Source organism: Neophocaena asiaeorientalis, unplaced genomic scaffold, assembly GCF_003031525.2.
Source record: "Neophocaena asiaeorientalis asiaeorientalis breed wild unplaced genomic scaffold, Neophocaena_asiaeorientalis_V1.1 scaffold400, whole genome shotgun sequence".
Lineage (NCBI taxonomy): Eukaryota > Metazoa > Chordata > Mammalia > Artiodactyla > Phocoenidae > Neophocaena > Neophocaena asiaeorientalis.
In genome coordinates, this window is record NW_020175089.1 from 863,498 (window position 1) to 886,989 (window position 23,492).

The window sequence follows — 23,492 nt, forward strand, 5'->3', positions numbered from 1 at the left end:
GAGAGACCAGAGGACAGTAGAATCTCATCTTCAATGTGCTAAAAGAAAATAGCTGCCAACCTAAAATTTTATACCCAGTGAAAATATCATTCCAGAATAAAGCTAAAATAAAGTCATTTTCAGAAAGAAATGAAAACAAACAAACCCAAAAACCCAAGGAGTTTACCACCAGTAGACTGTATAAAAGGAACTTCCAAAGGATGTAGAAGATAATGATCCCAAATGGATGATCTGAGACACAAGAAAGAATATCTAGCTAAGAAGCCTGTGAATGAACACTGCCTGTATAACATAGAATAATAATGTCTTATGGGTTTAGAAATCTATAGAATTAAAGTAAATTTCAAAAATAAATCAAGAAGAGAAAAACGGAGTTAAAAAACTGTTTTAATATTTGAGTATTGCCTGAAGGAAATCAAGCATGTATAAGTTTTACTTTCAAGAAAATAGTGAATGACTATATATTTTTTAAAAGACAATTCTTCACACTGAAACAAAGGAAAAGGAAATTTCTTACACACATACACACACACACAAACAAAAAAGCAAACCACTGAGTAGGTCAGCCAAGCCTTGACAAAGAGTAAAACATAAAAGGTAAGCAGCCAGTTAGCACTCTTTGGTCTGGTTTTTAAGAAAGGGTCCAGTGGTTGTTGGCAGGGAGAATGCACGTTTCCCCATCAAGCAGCAGAGGATTAGAGGAGGCACAAATGAATCATGGAAAAGAGAAGCATCTACTTTAAATCCCCAAGGTAGTCTCTTTCTCCCTGAGCACTGGGAAGGCAGTACTGAAATAGTTGCATTTAGGTTTCTGTCTCAGGACCCAGCGGTGGGTCTGACAAGACTAACTTCATGCAGAGGGATGAGTCACTCATCCTGTTACAAAGATGTCGGCAGGGAAAGGAGGAAGGTCAGTCTATATTCCCCTGGTGGAGGAAAAAATAAAGCCAGTAGCTACATGATGAAATGTTTTTTGGGTAGAAATTAAAATGCCCTAAAGCTTCTTGGAATTCTCTCTTGCTGATGAGCTATATAAAAACAGAAAACCTGTGTGCTAAGAAGCATCAAAGACAAATTAAGTGTCAGAGAAAAAGTAAATTACACATTTATCGACTGTTTTATGAGGTTATGGAGACGGTTCATTAAAAAGTCCCCTCAAAAGATGATTCTTCTTGTAATGAGAGCCCGTAGCCGCAAAGTGATCAATAGACATTGGAATATTCACAGCAGATTCAGGGAAACTCCTGATTAACGATGTTTCAACATGTTAAAATAAATCTCTTTGAAGTGTTCAGGAAAAAGGCAGAACATCCTTTTTATAATGAATCAATTCTGAGTTGAACACAACCACAAAAGGTGTGTTCCTTTGCAGTGGCAGTTGGGTCCTTCGGTTTTTTCTAACACCATTTGTACACATAAACCCTTTCCTATTGGCTTTGGCAAACCCAGGTATGGAAATCCCAATGAAACCAATTACGTCACTGAGTTGAAAGACTGGTTAGAGTTTATTGCATTCATCTTAAGAACTCTGAAGCTATGGATTTCATAGCTTTGAACAAAGCTGAAAACAGCATACATTCAGGGACTGAATCAAATATCTCACTGCTAAGGAACATGCAGCTGAACATTTCTCCAGGATTTAGAACTCTACTGAAAAGGAGCTGAGTATTCCCTTTTAAGGACTTTATAAATTTCAGTGGGACTTATGTACAGGAATGCACGACATAATTTTATGTCAAATTGAGAGCCAAAATGCTTATTTATTGTATAAGTTGCCTCTAAGGATCACCTACGTCCAATTTCTTCAACTCCTTTAAAAATTACATACAAAAGGAAAAGACTCACTGAATATCTTTTTGAATGGGAAAAATGGACTCTACACATAAACTTTCACATTGTGGGGTTGGTCCAATTTGGTCCCCTACCAAATACAGACCAGCAGGATGGAAGATCTTCGTCCATATGTGTAAATGAAATGGACTTTTAACCTGGTTTTGATTGAGGCACATTGTTCTATTCTGTAGCATCATGGTAAAAATGTTTGGAACTTGAGTTAATCCTTCCAGATCATAAGTATGGTTGAGTAAAAAGCTACCCTTTCAATTAATCTACGTCTGTTAACTTGCTCTAAATCTAGCCAGAACTCCTTGCCACTGAAGAACTATTGTGTTTCACCAATTGGATTTTCAAATTTCTTTGGTTAAAAAAATTTTTTATACTTGTTTGTTCACTTTTAAACAAACAAGTTGTTTGGTTACCAAATGCTTGGAAAATCACACAGATTGTGATTGGGGTTCAGGACAACTGCAAATAGTGACACTAGGAGAAAATAGGAATGGAAAAAGAGCACCCTTTTGTTTAAGAGGAGGTTAGGAACATAAAACACATGATCACATTAGTTAGAATAAGTGGATAAAGAGGAAGTAAATGATATAATCGACAGTAAGGTGAAAGACACTGATGAATGGGAAGAGACATGATGCCATATAGTGTATGTTTTTGCCATAAGTGAAAGATTAGCCTTTCTTGGTTTCTAGTTTAAAACTGCTTATCCCACCTAAAAAACACTTGAAGGAGGAACTCTATTCCCCTCGGCAACTTCTGGCAACGTTTGGCATGCTTTCCTCTTCATAAGAAGATTGCAACTATCTTTAATATTACCTGCTACGGTGTCAACTCAATTTCCTTGTCCAACATTGAGTGATGGAACAGTTCATAAATTTCTAGATGTCATAAAATCACCCCATCTTCTCATCCTTCTGACTGAATGGAACTCACTCAGTTAACCTCTTTTATAGGTACTGCTGGTCATTCATTTCCTTGAGTTGCTCCTCTTTGTATTTTGTTTCTACTTCTGTTAATTTCCCTCATACCTATGTCAGGTATCAAAGGCTACTCCAATACTGATGTGAAGAGGGATTATTTCAAAGTCAGTGCTGTTCTATTTCTGGTCCACATCCAGTAATTATAGGAGCACAGATAACTGCTCTGCTGGCCTGGCCTTTCATTTGCTCAGTTTTGCCATCCCGTGTTTTGGTCTTTCTCCACATGACCTACACTTGATCTTATTGTTTTATTTCACTGTTTATTATTCCTCTTTCTGGTCACGGTCATTTCCCTTTATTAGCCACTGTGTCTTACAATATTAACAGTCATGGTTTCTTATTATATTATTAAAGTCATGGTTCCAAAGCACAAAATTTTTAAGCCCTGAAGAAAACCTCTCAATAAATGCTTTAGTGTGACGTGGAACCAACAATCTTCAAGGGCAACCTTCAAATCCAGACACAATAAGATGGTCAGTAAAAGCAGCCTCTTGGGTGAAAAGCAAAGAGAAATCATTGTGGTACCTATTTACAGTAAAAAATAAAGGCAACAGAATGACTAAAAATTCATAGAAACACTTCAGATCTCTTTCTCAGGGGCCAAAAAAGAAATGGAAAATTGCTATACATACGGTAGGGGGCACACTGTTAATTACCTACCCAACTATTATCTCTCCTCTATTTTTTTGATAAGAAAACATCAGTTTTGTTCAGGTACCTGGTGATCGTGGAATTGAAGAGAAGGTGAAATCCCTCTACCCTTTTGAGTAAGTCTTAATTACTCTAAGCCAATCATGAAAATTACATTCTTATGCTCATAATTGGTTTAGGAATGGACATGGACACAATTCTAGCCGATGAGGGGAGGTCTACTGAGGAGATTTAGGAAAGTTTTCCTCAAACCTATAATCAGTTACAAGACGAAGGTTATGATGCATGGAGCTAAGGCAGACGTCTTGTGACTGTGGGTTTACAGCCTGGGGATGAAAGGCAATAAACTGAGATAACACTGTGGAAATTCTGAAACATACCCTGATTCTTGATGAGGTTATTGAACCACTAAATTAACTATTCTTCAAGTTTCAATACCTCTGAACTTCCAGTAATGTGACTTACTAAATGATATTATTGCTTAAGCCAGTTTTAATTGGGTTTTCTGTAAAGCTGCTGCTGAATACGCCTGACTGATAAATTATCCAATAGTTATTAGTTCTTCTAATATTTGGTTATATCCAATGAAGAAATTTACTACTAAATTTGATTTCAATCATGGTAAGCTAGAGCAGTAACATAAAATCTTTGTAGGGTTATTTATACTGAGATTTATGTAATTTAAACACATTTGTGATCACATTTTATTTATGAGTAAAGTAGCTGACATTTTTGAACAACAATGAAAACAAAACAAAAATTGTGGGAATAACAATATTTTCCAAGAGAAATGTTTTAGAAATATAAAAACTGTTTTAGAAATATAAAAAAGATGTTTTAGAAATATAAAAAAATATTTTGTTAAATTAAAAAATTAAATTAAATTAAAAAATATTTTTAATATTTTGTTAAATTAAAAACTAGGGTACCAAGACTTTGGTACAAGACATCCTCTGCTGGACAGAGTCTGCCATTACAATATTACATCATCTATTTAGAGCTGAAGAAACTTGCCTAATTTCTCTCTTTCCTGGTGGGGAGGTGGTAGTGGTGGTGGGGGGGAGGTGTGCTTTAAAAATATCTGTGCCTGAGCTACATCCCAGACCAACTGAAACCAAATCTCAGGATCTGGGTTTCGTGCATTTGCAATTTTTAAAGATGACCGGTGATGAGTGCTTACTGAATATTGCTATCAAGATTTTTACCATCATTGAGAAAGTTACATGAGTTTCACATGCAAGAACTGGTCTGAGACTCTGTGAGACATACCTGAACTAGGGAGGTTTTATTCTAATTAAATGGAAAGAAAATGAAATCACTGTGTATTATTATTTCATTCAGTTTACCTTGGGCTTTTCGTCCAGGATCTGCTGACGTATCTCTTTGTGTTTCTCTACGAGTTTTTCTTGTCGTTTACTTTGTGCCTCTTCTAACTATAAGAAAGTTACAAATAAAGTCATTTTCATCTAAATATTCAAGTGAATGTTTTCAGAAAAAATTAAAACCTTTTCAGATCTGTAGCATATGTTTATTTCATATCCTGGTCAAGAACTGACCTTATAAGGGTAGGAGACTGCAAGTATTGAAGCTGGGTGATGGGTACACAGAGGGTGGGAGTGAGGTGATCGATGGATTATACCATTCTCATATTTTTGTTAATGTTTGAAAATGTCCATAATACCAATTTAAAAATTAATGAAAAACCTTTGGAGGTTGCCACCTCTCCACTGTTGGTGACAACTAAAGGTTCTTTTGTGGAAGGTCCCCTTGACATCATGTTTCTGGGTTCCTGACTCTAGAAATGATTCTTAATTTCTATCTTCAGATGAACTTTTCTACATAGAGGTTTGCAATTAAACTTGCAGAAACACTGATTACAGACTGGCTGCTCTGGGAAGTAGCTCTGCTGGGTGCTGGTGATAAAGAGTTACAATGAAGCATGGCTTTTCTCTCCATAGGCTCACATGGTATTTATCAAACATTCATACATGGTTTGCAAAAGAGAGAGATACTCATCGGCATGACATACCCTCTTGATGTACTGCACCACCTCCTGGATGTATGACCGGATCATCTCTGTCTTTTCCCTGAAAGCAAATGACAAAAAGATCATTATATGAACTCATCCATCATCAACAAACATGGGAACCTCAGGCTTCCAGATGAAAGTTTACAGAACTCTCAACATCCTTCTTACTGCTGCAAGGAAGGTACCAATCTGCCAGCTCTGAACAAAGGTCAGGTTCCACCCAAGGCACAAGCTCTGTTTTCACTAAATGCCAGGAGGGTTATCTGACAATATCAGAAGTGAAGATTTAGCCTTTCCCTTAGGGTGGGTCTTTACTCAGCCTTTACCTACAGGCCCTGTGGGCACCTCAATCCTTTATTGAACTGCTCTTTTGAGTTCACTATGAAAAACCTTATAAAAGGGATCTTCAAAAAGGTTAGTTAGAGGAGAAATTTCACAGATGGGTCTTTGTATGGTTGGAAGCTGTTATTCTGCTGTAGAATAATTCCCAGGTAAAAGGTGGGAGAAAGGGGGTTCTTTCTACTTACTCTTCCATCTGGCTTTTGTCTTTGGATTTAGCTTCTGTTATCTTCTCCTGCCTCTTTTTATCCATTTTCTTCTTTAATTCCTTCTTCTCTCTGAAGGCAAAATGGAAGTAAAAGGGAAAAATGGTCAAGCAAATAGCAATTGGTGTTTAATACATTTACATACACAAATCCATTGTAATGAGAATGAAGACTTACTTCTCACAAATTTCTTTAAGCTTCTTTAACTGATTATTCTGACATTCTTCAGCAACATCTGTCAATTTTTGAATAAGCTGAGGAAAGAAAATGCAAGTTGGCTATTTTACATTATCACAAACAAAGTACCTTTTCCCTTCCTCCCCCTCCACATCAAACAACAGTATCTGAGGTTAGAAAATCTGATGTTTAACAATAGTTAAGGGACTCCCCTCGTGGCGCAGCAGTTAAGAATCCGCCTGCCAGTGCAGGGGACACGGGTTCAGGCCCTAGTCCGGGAAGATCCCACATGCGCGGAGCAACTAAGCCCGTGTGCCACAGCTACTGAGCCTGTACTCTGGAGCCCATGAGCCACAACTACTGAAGCCCATACGCCTAGACCCCATGCTCCACAACAAGAGAAGCCACCGCGACGAGAAGCCCACACACCACAACGAAGAGTAGCCCCCACTAGCTGTAACTAGAGAAAGCCCGCACGCAGCAATGAAGACCCAATGGAGCCAAAAATAAATAAATAGATTTTAACAAAAAACAATAGTTAAAATCATCAGACATCTTACATAGGAAATAAGGACATAATTTTCAACCATTACATTATCTAGGTTTTAATATGAAATTCTTCTTCTTATCTGTTTCTAATTAAACAGGATTTCTTAAATTATTGGGTTAGTTACTGCAGCTTGTCTTTGCCAAGTGCAAAGACAACGAACAGTGTGGACCCAGGTACCAATCCCCACTCTACGACTCACTACAGCTATGACTTTGGTCACGGAACCTATATTTTCTGAACCTATATTTTCTTGGTTATAAATGAGATAATCAATGCCTTTATATCTTGGAGGTACTATGAAGCTTAAAATAAAACTGAGTGTGATACAAATGTAAGAGGTAATCAACTGTCAATTATAATTCTTGGTTTCCAGCTTTCATTCCTTGCTTAATTGCTTCAAGAATGACATGAGTTACCCATCTTAGAAACTGATGTTTGTGTCCTGTGTGGGTAACTTCCAGTCGCTTCTCTTTCTTTATTCTACATGAAGAACTTATGGAACCTTCTGCCATTGCTCAGGCAGCAATAGCAACTGGACTCAACCCTTCTTACTGGAGCATCAAATAGGTGGTGTGGGCTTCCGACGAAAGGTCCATTCTGTTCCCCAGAGATGGAGATTCTCACATATAGCAGACTGAGTTAACCAGTTATATATATATATATATATACATAGTAGCTATGACAATACCAAGGCAATATAATCATACCACTAGCAAACTTTCATTGGTAATTTACACATGCCTGGCATAGTTTGAAGAGTTTTAAATGTATTAACTTATTCAATCCTAAGAATTGTCCTGTGAGGTAAGAGCTACTGTCCTCGTTTTACATATGAAGATACTGACGCAGGGGACTCAAGTTCTGGGCTCTTGTACTTGGTGGTACTTGGCAGAGCTGGGTACAAACCCAGACAAATCAGCCTCTGCAGCTTGTGGCCTTCACCACTCTCCCAAGCTGCCTTTTGTTGTGATTTTAGAAATTGTTTTAAAAACCTCTTCTTATCTAAGAGAATAAAAGAAGTCGAGGGAGAAATTCTCTCACAGAATTACCATAAAGAATCCACATTAACTGGACATGAACATGAAATTTGATGCACTCATCTGTGAAGTGGATTAAATCTGAACAAATATTAACTGGAGCTTGGGCCAGCAGAAAGCCTATTTGAAACCATTGAAAATCATTCAAAAGAGGTTGCCTGATCATGACTGTCACAATTAAAGAAATCATGAAATACTGCAGTTTAGTAATGCCATTTATCAAACCGTCTAGATGTAAAATCCTGCTGTGCAAAGACTCTGACCGTTTCCTTGAGGATTCCCGCAGCACGTCTTTTCTAGCTGAGGGGTACACACAGGGCCTTCGCCTCCCCAGAGGACCTTTCTCCTCCCCCGTTCAGCCTAAGGAGTTAGAGGGTTATCAGGGGAGCCCCAACCTTGGTGGCAACATCAGAATCCCTTGTGAGCAATTTCTTAAAAATACACGTTCCAGGACCTGTTCCTAGGCCTATGGACTCCACATGTCTAGGGGCAGGGCCTGGGAATCAGTGTTTTCAAAATCTCCTCAGATGATGTGGATTCTTTGTCAGATTTAGGGAGTCTCAGTGAGCTCGCCCTCCTTCTATAGCCACTGCTAAGTCTCCCAGCAACACTTCTGAATTCAGTGACATTCATGCTTCTGTTTCCGTGTTCTCATCTCCATCATTCACCCTAGACCAGAATCGTTTCTTGATTATGGCAGCACCTGTTCACATTTACAGCTTTCCTCCCCACTCCTGCCCTCTTCCTCAGCAACATCAACATCCAGGCAATGAAGCCACTGAGCTTGAGATCTCCCAGCCCTCTACCCACTTGATTCTGAGTTTTATTTCCATTTGTTTTCAGCCCCCACACAACTGCCAACACCAACTTCCCTCAAGGTTCTGCAAAAGTTTCCTGTCTGCTGCATCCCCTGGCCTTCCTTTTTGCCCCTCCCTTGCACCATCTGTACTTGTTTTTTATTCTTCTCAGAACTAATTCCCACCTCCTTTGCTCCCAGAACACACACCTTTATCTAAACTATTCAAGTTAGCCACAATTCAACAAATATTTATCAAATGCCTACTAAAGACCTGGCATTATTCTAGAAACACTGAGCTGATGAGTTGGCTTTCTAGATCTTGCTACTCAAAATATAGTCCAGGAGCCAGCAGCATTGGCATTACGAGGGAACACAGCAGAAATGCAAATTCTCAGGCCCTAACACAATGGACTAAACAAAAATCTGCATTATAACAAAATTCCCAGGAAATTCATGTGCACATTATTGGGGAAGATGGAGACAGTTTAGAAGAAGCCCTCTGTTATGCACTGAATGTTTGTGTTCCCTCAAAATAAATATATTGAAATCCTGACCCCCAGTGTAACGGTATTAGGAGGTGGGGCCTTTGGGTGATTTGGTCATGAGGGTGGAGCCCTCATGAATGGGATTAGTGCCTATAATTGTAAAAGAAACCACAAGAGCTCTCTCACCCCTTCCACCACGTGAGGACACAGTTAGAAGAAAGCTCTCTATAAACTGGGAAGTGGGCTCTCACCAGACGCCAAATCTACTGGTGCCTTAATTTTGGACTTCTCAGCCTTCGGAACTGTCAGAAATAAATATTCATTGTTTAAGCCACCCAGTCTCTAAGGCACCTTCTCAAATTCCCTCTTTTCTGTCTCAAAAGAGCTGCAGAACTTTATGTGCATTGTCTTCATTACCCAAGACTCAGCTTCCTCACCTCTGAGTCAGGGATAATGTTTCCTTCCTGGGGTGGTTGTGAAAGCTGGAAGAGAAGACACATGTGTGATTCCTAATAAACCAGGTCATAGGTTCTTAGCTTGGTTTCCTTACCCTTCCTTCCCAGAGGAAGGTTTTCCTTTGCTTTTTGTCCCATCTTCTTCTCCCTGTGGATCACCATTTCACTTTCTTCTCTCAAACTTTCTTCTGCACTGGATACATTCATTCCCTTTGCCTAAAATCACATCTCTATTTTCTTATCCTCCCAGAACCTTGAACTTTTGTTCCACCTTTGACCTTCCTTTCCTTTCCATCCCTAAAATGGAAGACCAATGGCTGCTTACACAGCTGCAATGCCCCACTGCCACTGTCTTCAACCCCACCATCTCTTCCATTCCAACTACTGGCATTTACCTGATTTTGCTTTAAGATTACAAAAACTTTTTTGTTACTAAACTCATTGGCCATGTCTCAGGATGAACTTTTATTATTCTAGAGATTCACAAATTTTCTTAGCTCATTGTATCCTTAGGATCTCAGTAATTTTTTCATGGCACCCCCTAGGCCAAAAGAAATAAAAGAACAGTTCCATTTATTTATTAAATGGTTGGGTCCAAATAACTTAATAGTAGTACTTTGCACAGAATCCAACAGATGTTGCTCTGTTTCCTTCAAAAACATAAGATATCCCACAATACCCCTGGGAGTTCAACATGGTGCTTCAGAGTGACGTGGCACATGGTCTGGGAATCGTGACTTTATCCTTTTGATAGGATGCCAGCTGCCAACCACTCTCATAAGAAGCTCTCTTTCCTTCATTTACAGTATCTCCAGCAATTCCCACAGTCACTCTTCTCTGATTCTTTTAAGTGTTTCAATTCATTTCTGCATCAACTGTCTTTGACCATCTCTGGCTGAGGATGGCTCACCAGCATCTCAACATCTTTCACAGAGGTAAGTCATCGTATTTTCCCATTAAGTATCATCACTCAGGTTAAAAGTGTGCATTACATTTGACTGCCCTTTTGGGTGCTTTCCCCATCTGTTGAGTCCTGGAGAATTGTTCATTTCTTCTGTCACCATGTTATCTCTTGGCTCTGTGTTAACAGCACTCTGGTGTAGGTCCTCATTAACTCCTGTCTGGACTTGGCAAGTATTCTCTCCCTGCCCTCAGTCTCTCCTTAGTCTTTCTGCTCCATATCACAAATAGTATTTTTTGTATGTGCCGAGCCTTAACTGGCTCTGTATCCTCAAATACGTTACACTCCAGCTCTAAATTTCCTTTCCTGATTAGCATTCAGCACACTCAATAAACTAGGCTGTATTTTACTCTCAGACTGTCTGGGCACATACCTGCTTCTATACTTTTTCTCATGTTATTTTTCCACCTGGATGATATTCCCATTTGAATGAGAGACAGCACAGATGTAGGGCATTCCCATGGTTGCAGAAATTCCACTGGACTGTGCTGCTCAACTCCTGATAAGGGAGTAGGCACCAGCCAGTGGTTTTTTGGACACCAGGCTCTACATAAAATAGGCACTCAAAAATTATTGTGGGGCTTCCCTGGTGGCACAGTGGTTGAGAGTCTGCCTGCCGATGCAGGGGATGCAGGTTCGTGCCCCGGTCCAGGAAGATCCCACATGCCGCGGAGCGGCTGGGCCGGCGAGCCATGACCGCTGAGCCTGCGCGTCCAGAGCCTGTGCTCTGCAACGGGAGGGGCCACAACAGTGAGAGGCCCGCGTACCGCACAAAAAAAAAAAAAAAAAATCTGTTAAGTTTAAGAACCACATTGACCCAGACCTTGGTTATGGCTATGGTGCATCATGTCCAAGCCATGGGCTGTCTTATTGAAAATACTTCTTAAACTACATAATTTTGATATTTAACAAGCTAAGTTTTGTTCCTTTAAGAACAAATGCCTTATTGTGAAATCCAGGCATGTGTTTTTTTTTTTATGTGGCTTTTGCATGAAACTAATGAAAATAGTGTCTCCATAGAATCCCATAGAATATGTTTAAAAAAGGACAATATCTCTGTGTTTAATATGACAAATGTTCTTCCACTCTACTCAGCTCCCCTTGGTCTCCCCAACTCTCTCATACAACAGACCCCTCCCTGTAACATTCTGCCCTTTTCAGCTATTTTCAAAAGATCACTCTTACTATAATTCTGCTCTTACAGCATTTACTGTTTTCATTTAAACTTCCTCTATTAAAGTCCAGGAGGCAGAGTGATTAATATTATGATTTTGTCAATAATATGACACTATTGTCAGACTCACATTAAACTGGCAATGAGATTACGTCTAGGCATTAATAATTTATCTCTTTCTTACCCTAGAAAGAGAGAGTGTGGGGCTCAACTATAGTTTTCTCTACCCAACACTACTTCAGAAAGAACTTCCTCTGCTTTCTGAGAACTGGCTCTGTGCCTAATGTGGTTTCCATGGAGCTGCTGTGTTCTTTACGCCCATCCCTGGGCCAAGGTAACTGGTCCGGGGAGGCATAGATCCAAGTAGGACCAGTCATACCCCGACACTAGCCACAGGTGATTGGTCTAAGGTTGCAAGCTTGGCCAATCATATCACACTAAAAAGGCTTGCCCCAAGATTTTTCCAACCTGTCATTAGTGAAAGAAATATAACTTGGAAGGAGTTGATGCCTATATTTTCTGACAAGGGGAAGCCTGTGTGCTGCTTTGGACAAAAATAATACGGACGTGCAGACAAAATCAGGAGAGAAAGGGAGAGAGACGGAGACAGACAAACATAGGAAGTGCTGTGAGTGGTTTCTGGTAGGCGTCTATTTATCCCTTCCCTTCTCCAGTGTGGATGGTCAACCCTTCCTTACATGGCCTTCCCCTATGTACTTTTCTAGTATATACTATTCTTGTCTAAGTTAGTCCAATATAGGTTTTTGTCACTTGTAACCAAGGGAATCCCGACAAACAAGCAAAGAAACAAAAATAAAAAATTTTACTCCTTAATCCCCAAATAAGATGAAAGAACCTATGAGCATTGGGTCCGGGGTTTCTATTTCATGAAGTGTGAAAATCGGACCCAGAAGAGGGATTTTTTCACACAATAATTGAAGTGCCTTTTAACTGACCTAAGGGTACTCTCACTTTGGTGTATTTATTAGCAGACAGGCTCTACTCAAAGAACCGTTCAATCATATATTAGCCACAAGACTCACTGAAGATAGAAAAGAACAAAAAATTCGTTTAGAATTCCTAGGGGGAAAAAAGTCGAGAGTACATGGTAAACTGAAATGCAGTAAACAACATTTAATTTTAACTTTTAATATGATTTTTTTTTCTGGCCCAAAGGAATAGACATTTCAATTATTTTGCTTGTTTGTTTACCACTCATGACAACTCTCCTAGTTAAATGTTCCAAACCTTTTATGGAATGAAAAAGAAAAGCTCTGGGGAATATAATTTCATGCTTGTTCTCAGCTCCATGCTGAATTTCACTTGGTTTAGTCATTTGAGGGTGAGGGAATGGTTTCCAAGGAAGAGACTAATTCCTTGACTCTAACTTAAAAGGGATAGAAAAATATGTGGACAGAAATTGTCATGTTTAGAGCCTCTTATAAGAAGGACAATTTGGGAAAATGTGCAAAGAGCCAAGTGTAGAGTGTACATACTTCAGGCAAACTCATCTTCCTTCTCCCTTCACTCATAAGTGGAGAAGATAGCACCTTCTTTTCTGCTAGTCAAAGCATCCACTCTGAGTTTTCACCATAAATTGCTTGTTTATCTTCTACAAAGTATTAATTTATGATGCTTCTAAACTAAGAAATGATCTACTGATTAAACGCATTATTGATAATTTAAAAACTAGGTGGATTTTTATACTGGCGTGTTTCCTGTCCATTCAAATTGAAAAATATTTATTCATTCATTCCACCAATATTTACTGAGCACCTGTGATGTGCTGGATACTGTGTATTGATGGTCCAACTGAGAGTTGGCAGCAAAGTCCTGTCCAGCTGGAGCTCATGTTCCCCACCAGCTCACTTCTTTTCTCAGAAGGAGCAGAAAGTCTTGGACTAAAAGACCAACCACCTTGATTCTTTTCTGAGATAGTCTTTCATGCCTATGAAATTCATTTCTTTTAAAATTTCCATATCTAAACAGAATTTATAGCTGCTTATTTGAATCTAAAGGTTTAAGGAATCCTTGAAATTTTCTTTTTACTTGCTGGGCAGAGCAATAAATGAAAGTGAAAATCTGAGCACGACTCCTAGTCAATGTCAACAAGTTGGCCCAATGAATCTACAGCATTTAAAATTGTTTTTCACTTTTAAAATATGCCAAAGTAAATGTCAGCTTCTTAGCTTTCTGGGAAATATAAATGGGTCAATGTAGCATACGCCCTTGAATGATATTTCTGGTATTCTTTTATAAGGCTCTCAACTGGAAATATCTTCAAACTTTAAAAAAAATCAAGAAATTTGGTAAAGGAAGCTCTAGTAAATGTGTTTTATCATCCTAGATGATGCCTGGGTTTTTCCATCTTAATTCTTGGGCCTTGTTTCCTGACCAGTAAAATACAGCAAAATTTTAAAAGTATATTATGTGTGTTTTTAAATTTTTTAAAAATTCAGTGATGATCTTTAAATGTCCTGAAAATCATAAAAAGTAGATATTTATGGCCATGAAATATTTATTTTAGTGATAACTGGAATTCATTTTTATGATAAAAGAAGTTTCACTTAAAATGATTCATATATAGTTTTCAGTACAAATTTATAACAGGCAAAGAATTACCCCTTTGTAATTATAAAAGGTTAAGGAAGTTACTCGTAAGAGTTTTTTTAAAAGTTGGTGTAGTATCACATATGACACAATTATGGATTTTTGATTAAATAAAAAGAAAATGAGAAAATGGTTGTATAGGATCAAGTTAGTTGAGATCATTATATCTGATTAAACCATTTGCAAACAAAAATCCAAACCACCAAAATTTCAGGATCAGGCTTCATAATTCTGAAAGATATCAAGACCATTTAATTTAGAATAGATGAAATAAATATTGCTTATCACTCAGATGTGGGAAAATAACTATACTGTTCAAACTGGAGGTTTTCAAATAATTAAGAAAGGAGACCTGATTAAAAGAGACATGATTTGTCCTGTGGTTTGTAACTGAAATAGTGCAATAAATCAAGGGCTTAATATTCAATAGTCTGTTTGAAAGCTAGAACCAGAAGAGCTGCCCATGAAGATGAGTAGCACAGCATGTCAGCTTCTTTTTTCCTTAATGCAAAATATATCGTTTCAAGCATCTTGAAACTTACCAGATGGAGTGCAATGAGTCTTGTAATTCCAGAGGGCACAAACTAAATTGTCAGACTTGTGAATTCTATTTTGGAATTTTCCTTTCAGCAGAATTTCTTCTGTTCTTTAAGCTTCTTTAGGTTGATGCAAGTCAAAACTATTATTTTATTTGCCTTTGGGGATAGGTTTTGTTTACTGACTCTTTTCCCTCAATCTTATCTAAATAGTTATCAATTAACACAAAAAATATACTAAGACATACTGTGTGCACACAAAAGTAAAAACAAGATTTTTTTATTGCTTTAAACTGAAATCCTTAATTATTATTTTAATAGATCTGAGAGTTGAATCATCTCTGCATTCTATAAACTAAGTTAAACTAGCATTATAGTTAGAGGGAAACTTTACAAGCACTCTTGTACAAATTTTTATTTAGAAACAAGGATACAAACACTCAAAGAGGTGAAATGATTTAGCTAAAGTTACGTAACTAAAAGTGAAAGTCATGTCTCCTCACTTTAAATCCTGTACAAATTGTCCTTTGATAAAGAGTGATGACTGTGTTCTAGGCACTGTGTTAAGTTTCCATGGATTATTTTATTGAATCTCACATCCAAACTGTGAGGGCTATGTGTTGATTCTTGCAAAAAAAAAAAAAAGGCCTAATTCTCCACCATTCCCTGCATTCACACTCTTTGCAATGTGACTTGTGGTTCCTCTGAACAAGAGATAGTCTATTTCCCTATCCCTTGTATCCAGGCAAGTCTTACAACTTGCTTGGAGGTAGATCTGTTGAGACTTTACCTACTTCTGCTTGCTCTCATTTGGAATCCTTTCCAAATTCCACATGGACAAGCCCAGGCTAGCCTTGCTAGATGATGAGAGATGTGTATCAGTTATCTGCCTGGACCAGTTGACAGTCAGCCAACCTTCAGGAGCAGAGCCTCTAAGTAACTGGCAACTGAACCACAGACACATGAATGAGCCCAGCCAGGACTAGAAGATACATCCAGTTGAGTCAAGCTCATATTGCTACACATAGAAACATGAGCTAAGTAAATAGTTGTTGTTTTAAGGCAATAAGCTTTGAGGCGTTTGTTATGCAACAAAGCTAATGGATAAAGATGGGTATACTATTACTAGGTCCATCTGACATCATAACCTGTGTTCTTAACCACGGTAAGCCCTTGAGGGAAGAGACAACATTTAGGCTTGGTCCACAGGAATCCCCCCACCAGTATGAGGACCACAGGAGGCCTTCAATAACTTTGACTTAAACAATTATATAAGCATATTTTATGCTCTCTAAATTGCCCAAACTCCCAAAAACAATAAACTAAAAGATAGCATAAACTCTGTGGGTCAAAAGAACAAGACAATCCAACAGAAAAGTAGGCAATGGATATAAACAGTTTGTAGAAAAAATGAATACAAATGGACAATACACACATGGACATATGCTCATTTTTTTTAAAACATTTTTATTGGAGTATAATTGCTTTACAATGGTGTGTTATTTTCTGCTTTACAACAAGGTGAATCAGTTATACATCTACATATATCCCCATATCTCTTCCCTCTTGTGTCTCCCTCTCTCCTACCCTCCCTATCCCACCCTTCTAGCTGGTCACAAAGCACCAAGCTGATCTCCCTGTGCTATGCCACTGCTTCCCACTAGCTATCTATTTTACATTTGGTAGTGTATATATGTCCATACATACACTACTACTCTCTCACTTTGTCCCAGCTTACCCTTCCCCCTCCCCATGTCCTCAAGTCCATTCTCTAGTAGGTCTGCATCTTTATTCCCATCTTGCCCTTAGGTTCTTCATGACCTCTTTTTTTTTAGATTCCATATATATGTGTTAGCATACGGTATTTGTTTTTCTCTTTCTGACTTACTTCACTCTGTATGACAGACTCTAGTTCCATCCACCTCAATACAAATAACTCAATTTCATTTCTTTTTATGGCTAATATTCCATTATATATATGTGCCACATCTTCTTTATCCATTCATCTGTCGATGGACACTTAGGTTGCTTCCATGTCCTGGCTATTGTAAATAGAGCTGCGATGAGCATTGTGGTACATGACTCTTTCTGAATTATGGTGGTTTTCTCAGGGTATATGCCCAGTAGTGGGATTGCTGGGTCATATGGTAGTTCTATTTGTAGTTTTTTAAGGAATCTCCATACTGTTCTCTATAGTGGCTGTATCAATTTACATTCCCACCAACAGTGCAAGAGGGTTCCTTTTCTCCACACCCTCTCCAGCATTTATTGTTGTAGATTTTTTGATGATGGCCGTTCTGACTGGTGTGAGCTGATATCACATTGTAGTTTTGATTTGCATTTCTCTAATGATTAATGATGTTGAGCATCCTTTCATGTGTTTGTTGGCAATCTGTATATCTTCTTTGGAGAAATGTCTATTTAGGTCTTCTGCTCACATATGCTCATTTTTGATCATGATTACATCAATAGAAATGAAGATAAATATCATTTCTATCTATATATCCATATCTATCTATCTATCTCTAGAACAAATCAATTCTATTAGGGTTACCCAATGATGATTAGGAAAATTAACAAATAAGAACACATTTTGACAAATTGTTTCATTCTTTATTTCATTACTAAAGTCTTATACTGATTTGTCATTTCTTGTTTGGTAGAGAATGTAAAGTTTTCAGAAAAGCTAAATCATTTATTTCTCAAGAAAGATGATCCTGCCTTAAAGTCAGAATATTGGAGGAAGACAGATCACACTACCATAGAGTTAGTTACTTCCTGACACTGCAATTACTCCTGGCACATATACTTCAGCTGAGCGAGCATAGAAGTGAGAAAATTCAAGGCTGGATCTCAGGCTGCAGCAGCAAATGGTGCTAATAGAAATCATCAAAAAGGAAGATGGTGAGCACCCTCAGGCTGTAGCAGGATGTCAAAAACTGCAAATACACATGTATATTTGAGCTTAAGATTTCCTAGCCAATTCATGTATTGTAAGAAAAAAAGCGGAGGTGGGGTCTTTCATTAAAAACAATGATTTGTGCACATTATCTCATTATTCCTCCTTAAAGTTCAATAAAGTGAAGATTATTCTTATCTTCATTGGAAAGTTGAGAAAACAGAAATTCTGAGTGGTCACACAACTACTCTGGGTGAGCAGTGGCCAGAAATGAGGACTTTTGACTGCAGACCCTCACTCATCACCACTCACATCTGATGGGCCATTCCATTAGTAGCTGGTCAGTATCTACCCAGAGCTTTCACTGTGAAACACAACTTTCATTCCCTAGGATTGGCAGGGAATTGGGAGCACTCAGCTCAACAGGTACTAGTGTTGGTTTGAGGTCCAGGAATGATTGCTGGTGGGACAGACAGGAGTATGTATAAGAAGAATCCCAACCATTAAGGTCTATGTGAAGGAAAGGAGAAATGAATGGGCTTGGAACATGTGGGAGACAAAATACGAGAAAGAGGAGAAAAGGTAGGAAGTAAAGCAAAACAAAACAAGCCTCTGCAGAGGATAAAGAGTATGGTGCTGTGAGACAGAATGAGGACATCTTTTCTTGATGCCACTGAAAAGGAGAAAGAAGAGAGAAGACAAAATGGTGGGTCAAACCCTGCAGCAACTGAGAAGCGACCCCATGGATGTCACCACAAAACCTCCTCTCCCTAGGTGGTAGATGTTGAGCCTTGAACGTGATGTTGGGGCTGATTCTGAGAGTGATTGAGAACCCTCAGAGGGACCCCCTAAGAATTTCTATCACTTACCAAACTCACATTTAAAATTAAGACCTTACCCTAATGGTATGACAAAACCCAGGGTCAACCTATGGCAGTTGATGAAAAACAGGTAAGTTAGAGCAGATTCCCCAACCATAGAGTTATTTCCTGGAACAGACATCCTTCACTGGGCTCCACAGACCCCCAAGGTATTTATGAGGAGATTTCAGGGGGTGCAAGAACTTCAGTGGGGTTGGGGAACCTACATCTTTATTTTCACTCACCCTTAACTGAAAGTAACTGTTTCCTTCTATAATGAACACAGGCAGGAAATCACAGGAGTGATTTCCATAGGACCTGTGCCTTTGTCACCAAGAGATAACCATCCAGCTTGATGGTCAAGCTATGAAGAGTGGAGAGCATGATGCATTTCCTATTTCAACCAAGAGGAAATGTACACTTATTTTAAAATGCATTTTGAACAGAGATAAGGATCAATGGCTCTAAAACCTGATTCTTCAATGTGAATGTGTAACACATCACCTGGGACTCCTATCAAAATGCGAATTGTGATTTAGCAGGTCTGGGGTGGGACCTGAGACTCTGCGTGTCTAACAGGCTGGCTCTCAGGTGATTTGGGGACCACATTTTGAGTAACTGGGCTGCAGAGTTGCTTGGATGTAGAGTTTTAAAGAAGATGGTTCTTATTTAGACAGGTAGAACAAGTCCTTAGAGTCCCTTGAGCTATAGAGTCTATGAAGCTTGGTGTGCATTTAACACCTCCTATGATAACATGAAAAGTTATCTCAAAAATATTCTCTTGGCGTTTATTAATTTCTATGGTTAGGCAAATTGTTCCCACATCTGTGTCTCCATAGCAGTTTGCTGATGGCTGTCTATGGTTTCATTTATCACATGGTATTAATGACTGTAGTACATGCTCCCTGTGCATGTGCTGACCACGCCTTCCTCATCTTTACCTCCAGTGGCTATCACAGGGTTTGACAGATATTAAGTTGTAATGCACATTTGGCAGGGAGTTTATTGATGCCATGGTTTCTTTCTCAATCCTTGAACTGTGGGTTCACATTTGCATTTAATTCCCAAAGCAATTGTGGGAGATAAAATGTCTTCTGCCTAATGCTCCGCATCACCCAAATGCTCCATTTTACCTGGGGCTGACTTGCTTTTTAATTACACTTCCACTTGTCTAATTTAGCCTAAGAGGCTTGTTGGTAATTCAGAACCACAACCAAAGATAGAACTGACACTTCTAGGTGCCTTTCAGCCAAAAGACTTCCTGGCAGAACAATTTGTAGTTATTACAAATAGGATTTATAGAAAGTTCTGCCACATGTTAGCTAAAGGCATGTAGTGTAAGTTGTGGATGCCCTGAAATGGCCATAAAATAAACTCTGTGTGGTTCTAAATACCAGGTGTTTGGGTCTTAGCCTTCTTAACAAAGGCCCATACAGGTACGTTCAAGGGCACTGGCACTTTATCTAAACCCAAATCCACAATCACAGTGGCAAAGGATGGAGCATTTTGAGTAGGTTGCTTATATTTGGCCTGAACGGGCCAGGCTGGCTTGGATGTATATGTATGTTTTTCTGAAAACGCTTTCAAGCTTTCATCGTGGACACACTCATTCCTTCTTGGGGAAAAGTAGGCAGAGGCACATATTCTGAGATTGTCACTTCGAGTGGCAGTTCCAACAGCTCTCCTGCTCCAGTGGCCCTTCGGGTGGGATTTTTCCCACCTATAACTTCAGCTTGGTCTTCCCCAGTTCCCCGCCAACCTCCTCCTTCAGGGGAAAATCTGTTGCGCAGCTTTTCATGCCCCCATCTGGTGGGATTTGATGTGGTGCTCACCCTCACGTATGCCTCCCAGAACTCTGAGATTGTGTAGCTGTTGCCTGTGATTTCTGAATCTAATTTCTGAAGCTCAAGTCTCCTTCGTCCCAGGAGGCCTTTCTGGGATGTCTGGGCTTCTGTGTTAATTCACACTCTTAATTCTTTTTTCAGGAATGTTCTGTGAGTACTGGTCTTCCCTCTTATTCTGCCATGTCTCTTATGAATTGCCATGTTTCTTTCCTTGGGGAATGGATCTTGCCAGAGGTTGGCACTCTGAGGAAGCTTCAGATGATTGTGGCTGGATTGCCTCGTCTTTGAAGTAACATTGACCCTGTTAGTCAACTTCAGTAATCTGCGGGAGAACCCCAGGACTTCTAACCCTCAGGCTGCTATTCCTCTGAACTGTGCTTCTGGATGGCACTTTCCTGGGGCCCCATTCCTCACCATGTACTCCTAGCTCAGCCCCAGAGCCATCCTTGTGAAAGTTACTTCAGATCACATCACTCCTCTGCTCAGAACCCTCCACTGGCTCCCATTGTGCTCTGAGTGGAACACAGAGGCCACAAGGGGCCTACAAGACCTGAGAGATCTTTCTCCAGCTCCAGAAGTCCCATCTCTCTGACCTAAGACCCTACAGTCCTCCTTAAACACGGTCACCCCTACTGTTCCAACACACAGGCCCATTCCCAGCCCAGAGTCTTTGCGTTTGCTAATCCTTCTCCCTGGGAAAATCTTGCCCCATATGTTTGCATGGGCCCATCCTTCTCCTCCTCACTCAGATGCTGGCTTCTCAGTGAGTACCTCTCTGGCTACTCCATGTAAAATTTCAAACCACGTTCCTCATCCTTCCCCCACACCCACTCCCTAGTTTTCCACTTGGGATTGATTTTTTTTTCCTAAACCCTTATTACCAACTGACATATTTTACCAACTTATTGTGTTTATGGTCTCACGCCCACATCTAGAATGTAAGCTCCATAAAGGCTAGGATTGTAATTTTTATCCTCTACTATTTAAAAGTATTTGCTGAGTGGCTGTCTATTAAGTATTTGTTGACTAGATGAATGAATGAATCAGGATTTCTTTCTGAGGTGATGAAAATGTTCTAAAATTGGTGATGGCTGTACATATTTATGAATATACATAAGCTAAAAACCATTGAACTGTACACTTTAAATATATGAATTGCAAGGAATGTGAAATAAAGCTTTTTAAAAAGAGAGGCATGGTATCTCAGCCATCCTAATGCAGGAATTGGCTTGTGTGTGCTCTGTGCTCTGTGTGAGTAGATGTGAGGTCGTCTGAGAACATTGGTGTGAGATCTGAATTAGGAGGCATCTGAACAATGGTTATAAAGTAGGGGCTCTAGAGTCTGAGGACCAAGTTCAAATCCCAACTACTCCATTTTCTGGTTGTGGAAACTTGGGAAAGTCACTACATTTCTCTGTAAGTTTTTAATCTGCAAAATGGGCTAAAAAGAGTACCAAATGCCAGTGTTGTGAGGATTAAATCAGACAATTTCTGCAAATGGTTTAGCACAGCATACCCCATTGGGTGTGTTCAATACACAGCTGCTATTTTAATTTTTATTATTGTTATTATTTTTTGGAGTCCTAGGGATGGGGTACTGAGAAAGAAAGATGGCAGTGGTTGTAGCTCCCAAAGCTATTATCTCCCATTAAAATTCACTTGGATTTTCTCAGGTCTGTCAAGGCAATCCCCGGTTTACACTAAACCTGACCTCTGCCCGCATGTTCTTTCACTGCTTGATCTTACTTCGGTAGTTCACAAACAAGGCAGCCCATCAAAAGCATATGGAGCTTTTAAAAATAAGTCCTTGAGCCTCACATTTAGGTATAGAGCAGTGGGTCTTAAAGTGTGGGCATGGGACCAGAAGCACCAGCATCGCCAGCCCTACACAAGGCCTGTTGAGTTGGAAATTCAGTGTAGGGCCCAACAATCTGTGTTTTAACCAGTCCTCCAGGTGATTCTGATGCATGCTCAAGTCGACAGTACCTGACCAAGTGGAATCTGATTTTTGATAAGCTCCTCTTGTGATTTTGACCTGCTCATTTGCATACTGTCATTGGGAACCAGTACTACAATGACAGCAATACCCTGATCCATCTATTACATAGTCATGACTAAACCATTCACTGTTTGCAACCTATTAGCAGAAACAGCCTCAGAATTCTCTTCCATGGACAGGCCTTCAGCAATGAAATGAACAGGTCATGTAAACAGCTTTGAGAACCCATTTCCCCTGGGTACACTACTTTAATTTCTGTTAAGCTTACTCACTTGTTTTTGGCACAAGCTTGTTTTCAAGGCTACTTTATTGCTTGATTCATTTAATTTATCTGTCACCAAACATTTATCATGTCCCTACTCTGTGTCAAGCCATCAACAACAATGTAACGTATGTTGGTGAAGCCACTATGGGAAACAATATGGAGGTTCCTCAAAAAAGTAAAAGTAGACTTGCCATATGATCCAGCAATCCCACTCCTGGGCATATATCTGGACAAAACTATAATTCAAAAAAATACAGGCACCACTATGTTCACAGCCGATGGCTAATGGCTATTCACAATAGCCAAGACATGGAAGCAACTTAAATGTCCACTGACAGATGAATGTATAAAGAAGATGTGGTACATATGTACAATGGAATATTACTCAGCCATAAAAAGAATGCAATCACACCATTTACAGCAAAATGGATGGACCTAGAGATTATCATACTAAGTGAAGTAAGTCAGAAAGAGAAAGATAAATAACATATGATATCACTTATATGTGGAATCTAATATATGACACAGGGACTTCCCTGGTGGTCCAGTGGCTAAGACTTTGCACTCCCAATGCAGGGGGCCTGGGTTCGATCCCTGGTCAGGGAACTAGATCCCACATGCTGCAACTAAGAGTTCACATGCCACAACTAAGACCCGGCAGAGCCAAGTAAATACATAAATTAAAATATTTTAAAAAATAAAAATTAAAATAAATAAATAAATAAATGAAATATGACACAAAGGAACCTATCTATGAAACAAAAACCAACTCACAGGCATAGAGAACTGAC

The 23,492-nt window shown here is 39.2% G+C and overlaps 1 protein-coding gene across 1 annotated transcript in view; it reads right to left on the minus strand.

The window, feature by feature from the left end:
- Positions 1-23,492, minus strand: part of PLCB1 (phospholipase C beta 1) — a 680,716-nt gene that overhangs the window by 66,516 nt on the left and 590,708 nt on the right. The window contains exons 28-31 of the mRNA XM_024764260.1: positions 6,228-6,304; positions 6,033-6,122; positions 5,506-5,563; positions 4,823-4,909 (exon numbers count right to left, since the gene is read on the minus strand). Of these exons, the coding sequence (XP_024620028.1) occupies positions 4,823-4,909; positions 5,506-5,563; positions 6,033-6,122; positions 6,228-6,304 (312 nt within the window). The remainder of the gene's footprint in view (positions 1-4,822; positions 4,910-5,505; positions 5,564-6,032; positions 6,123-6,227; positions 6,305-23,492) is intronic.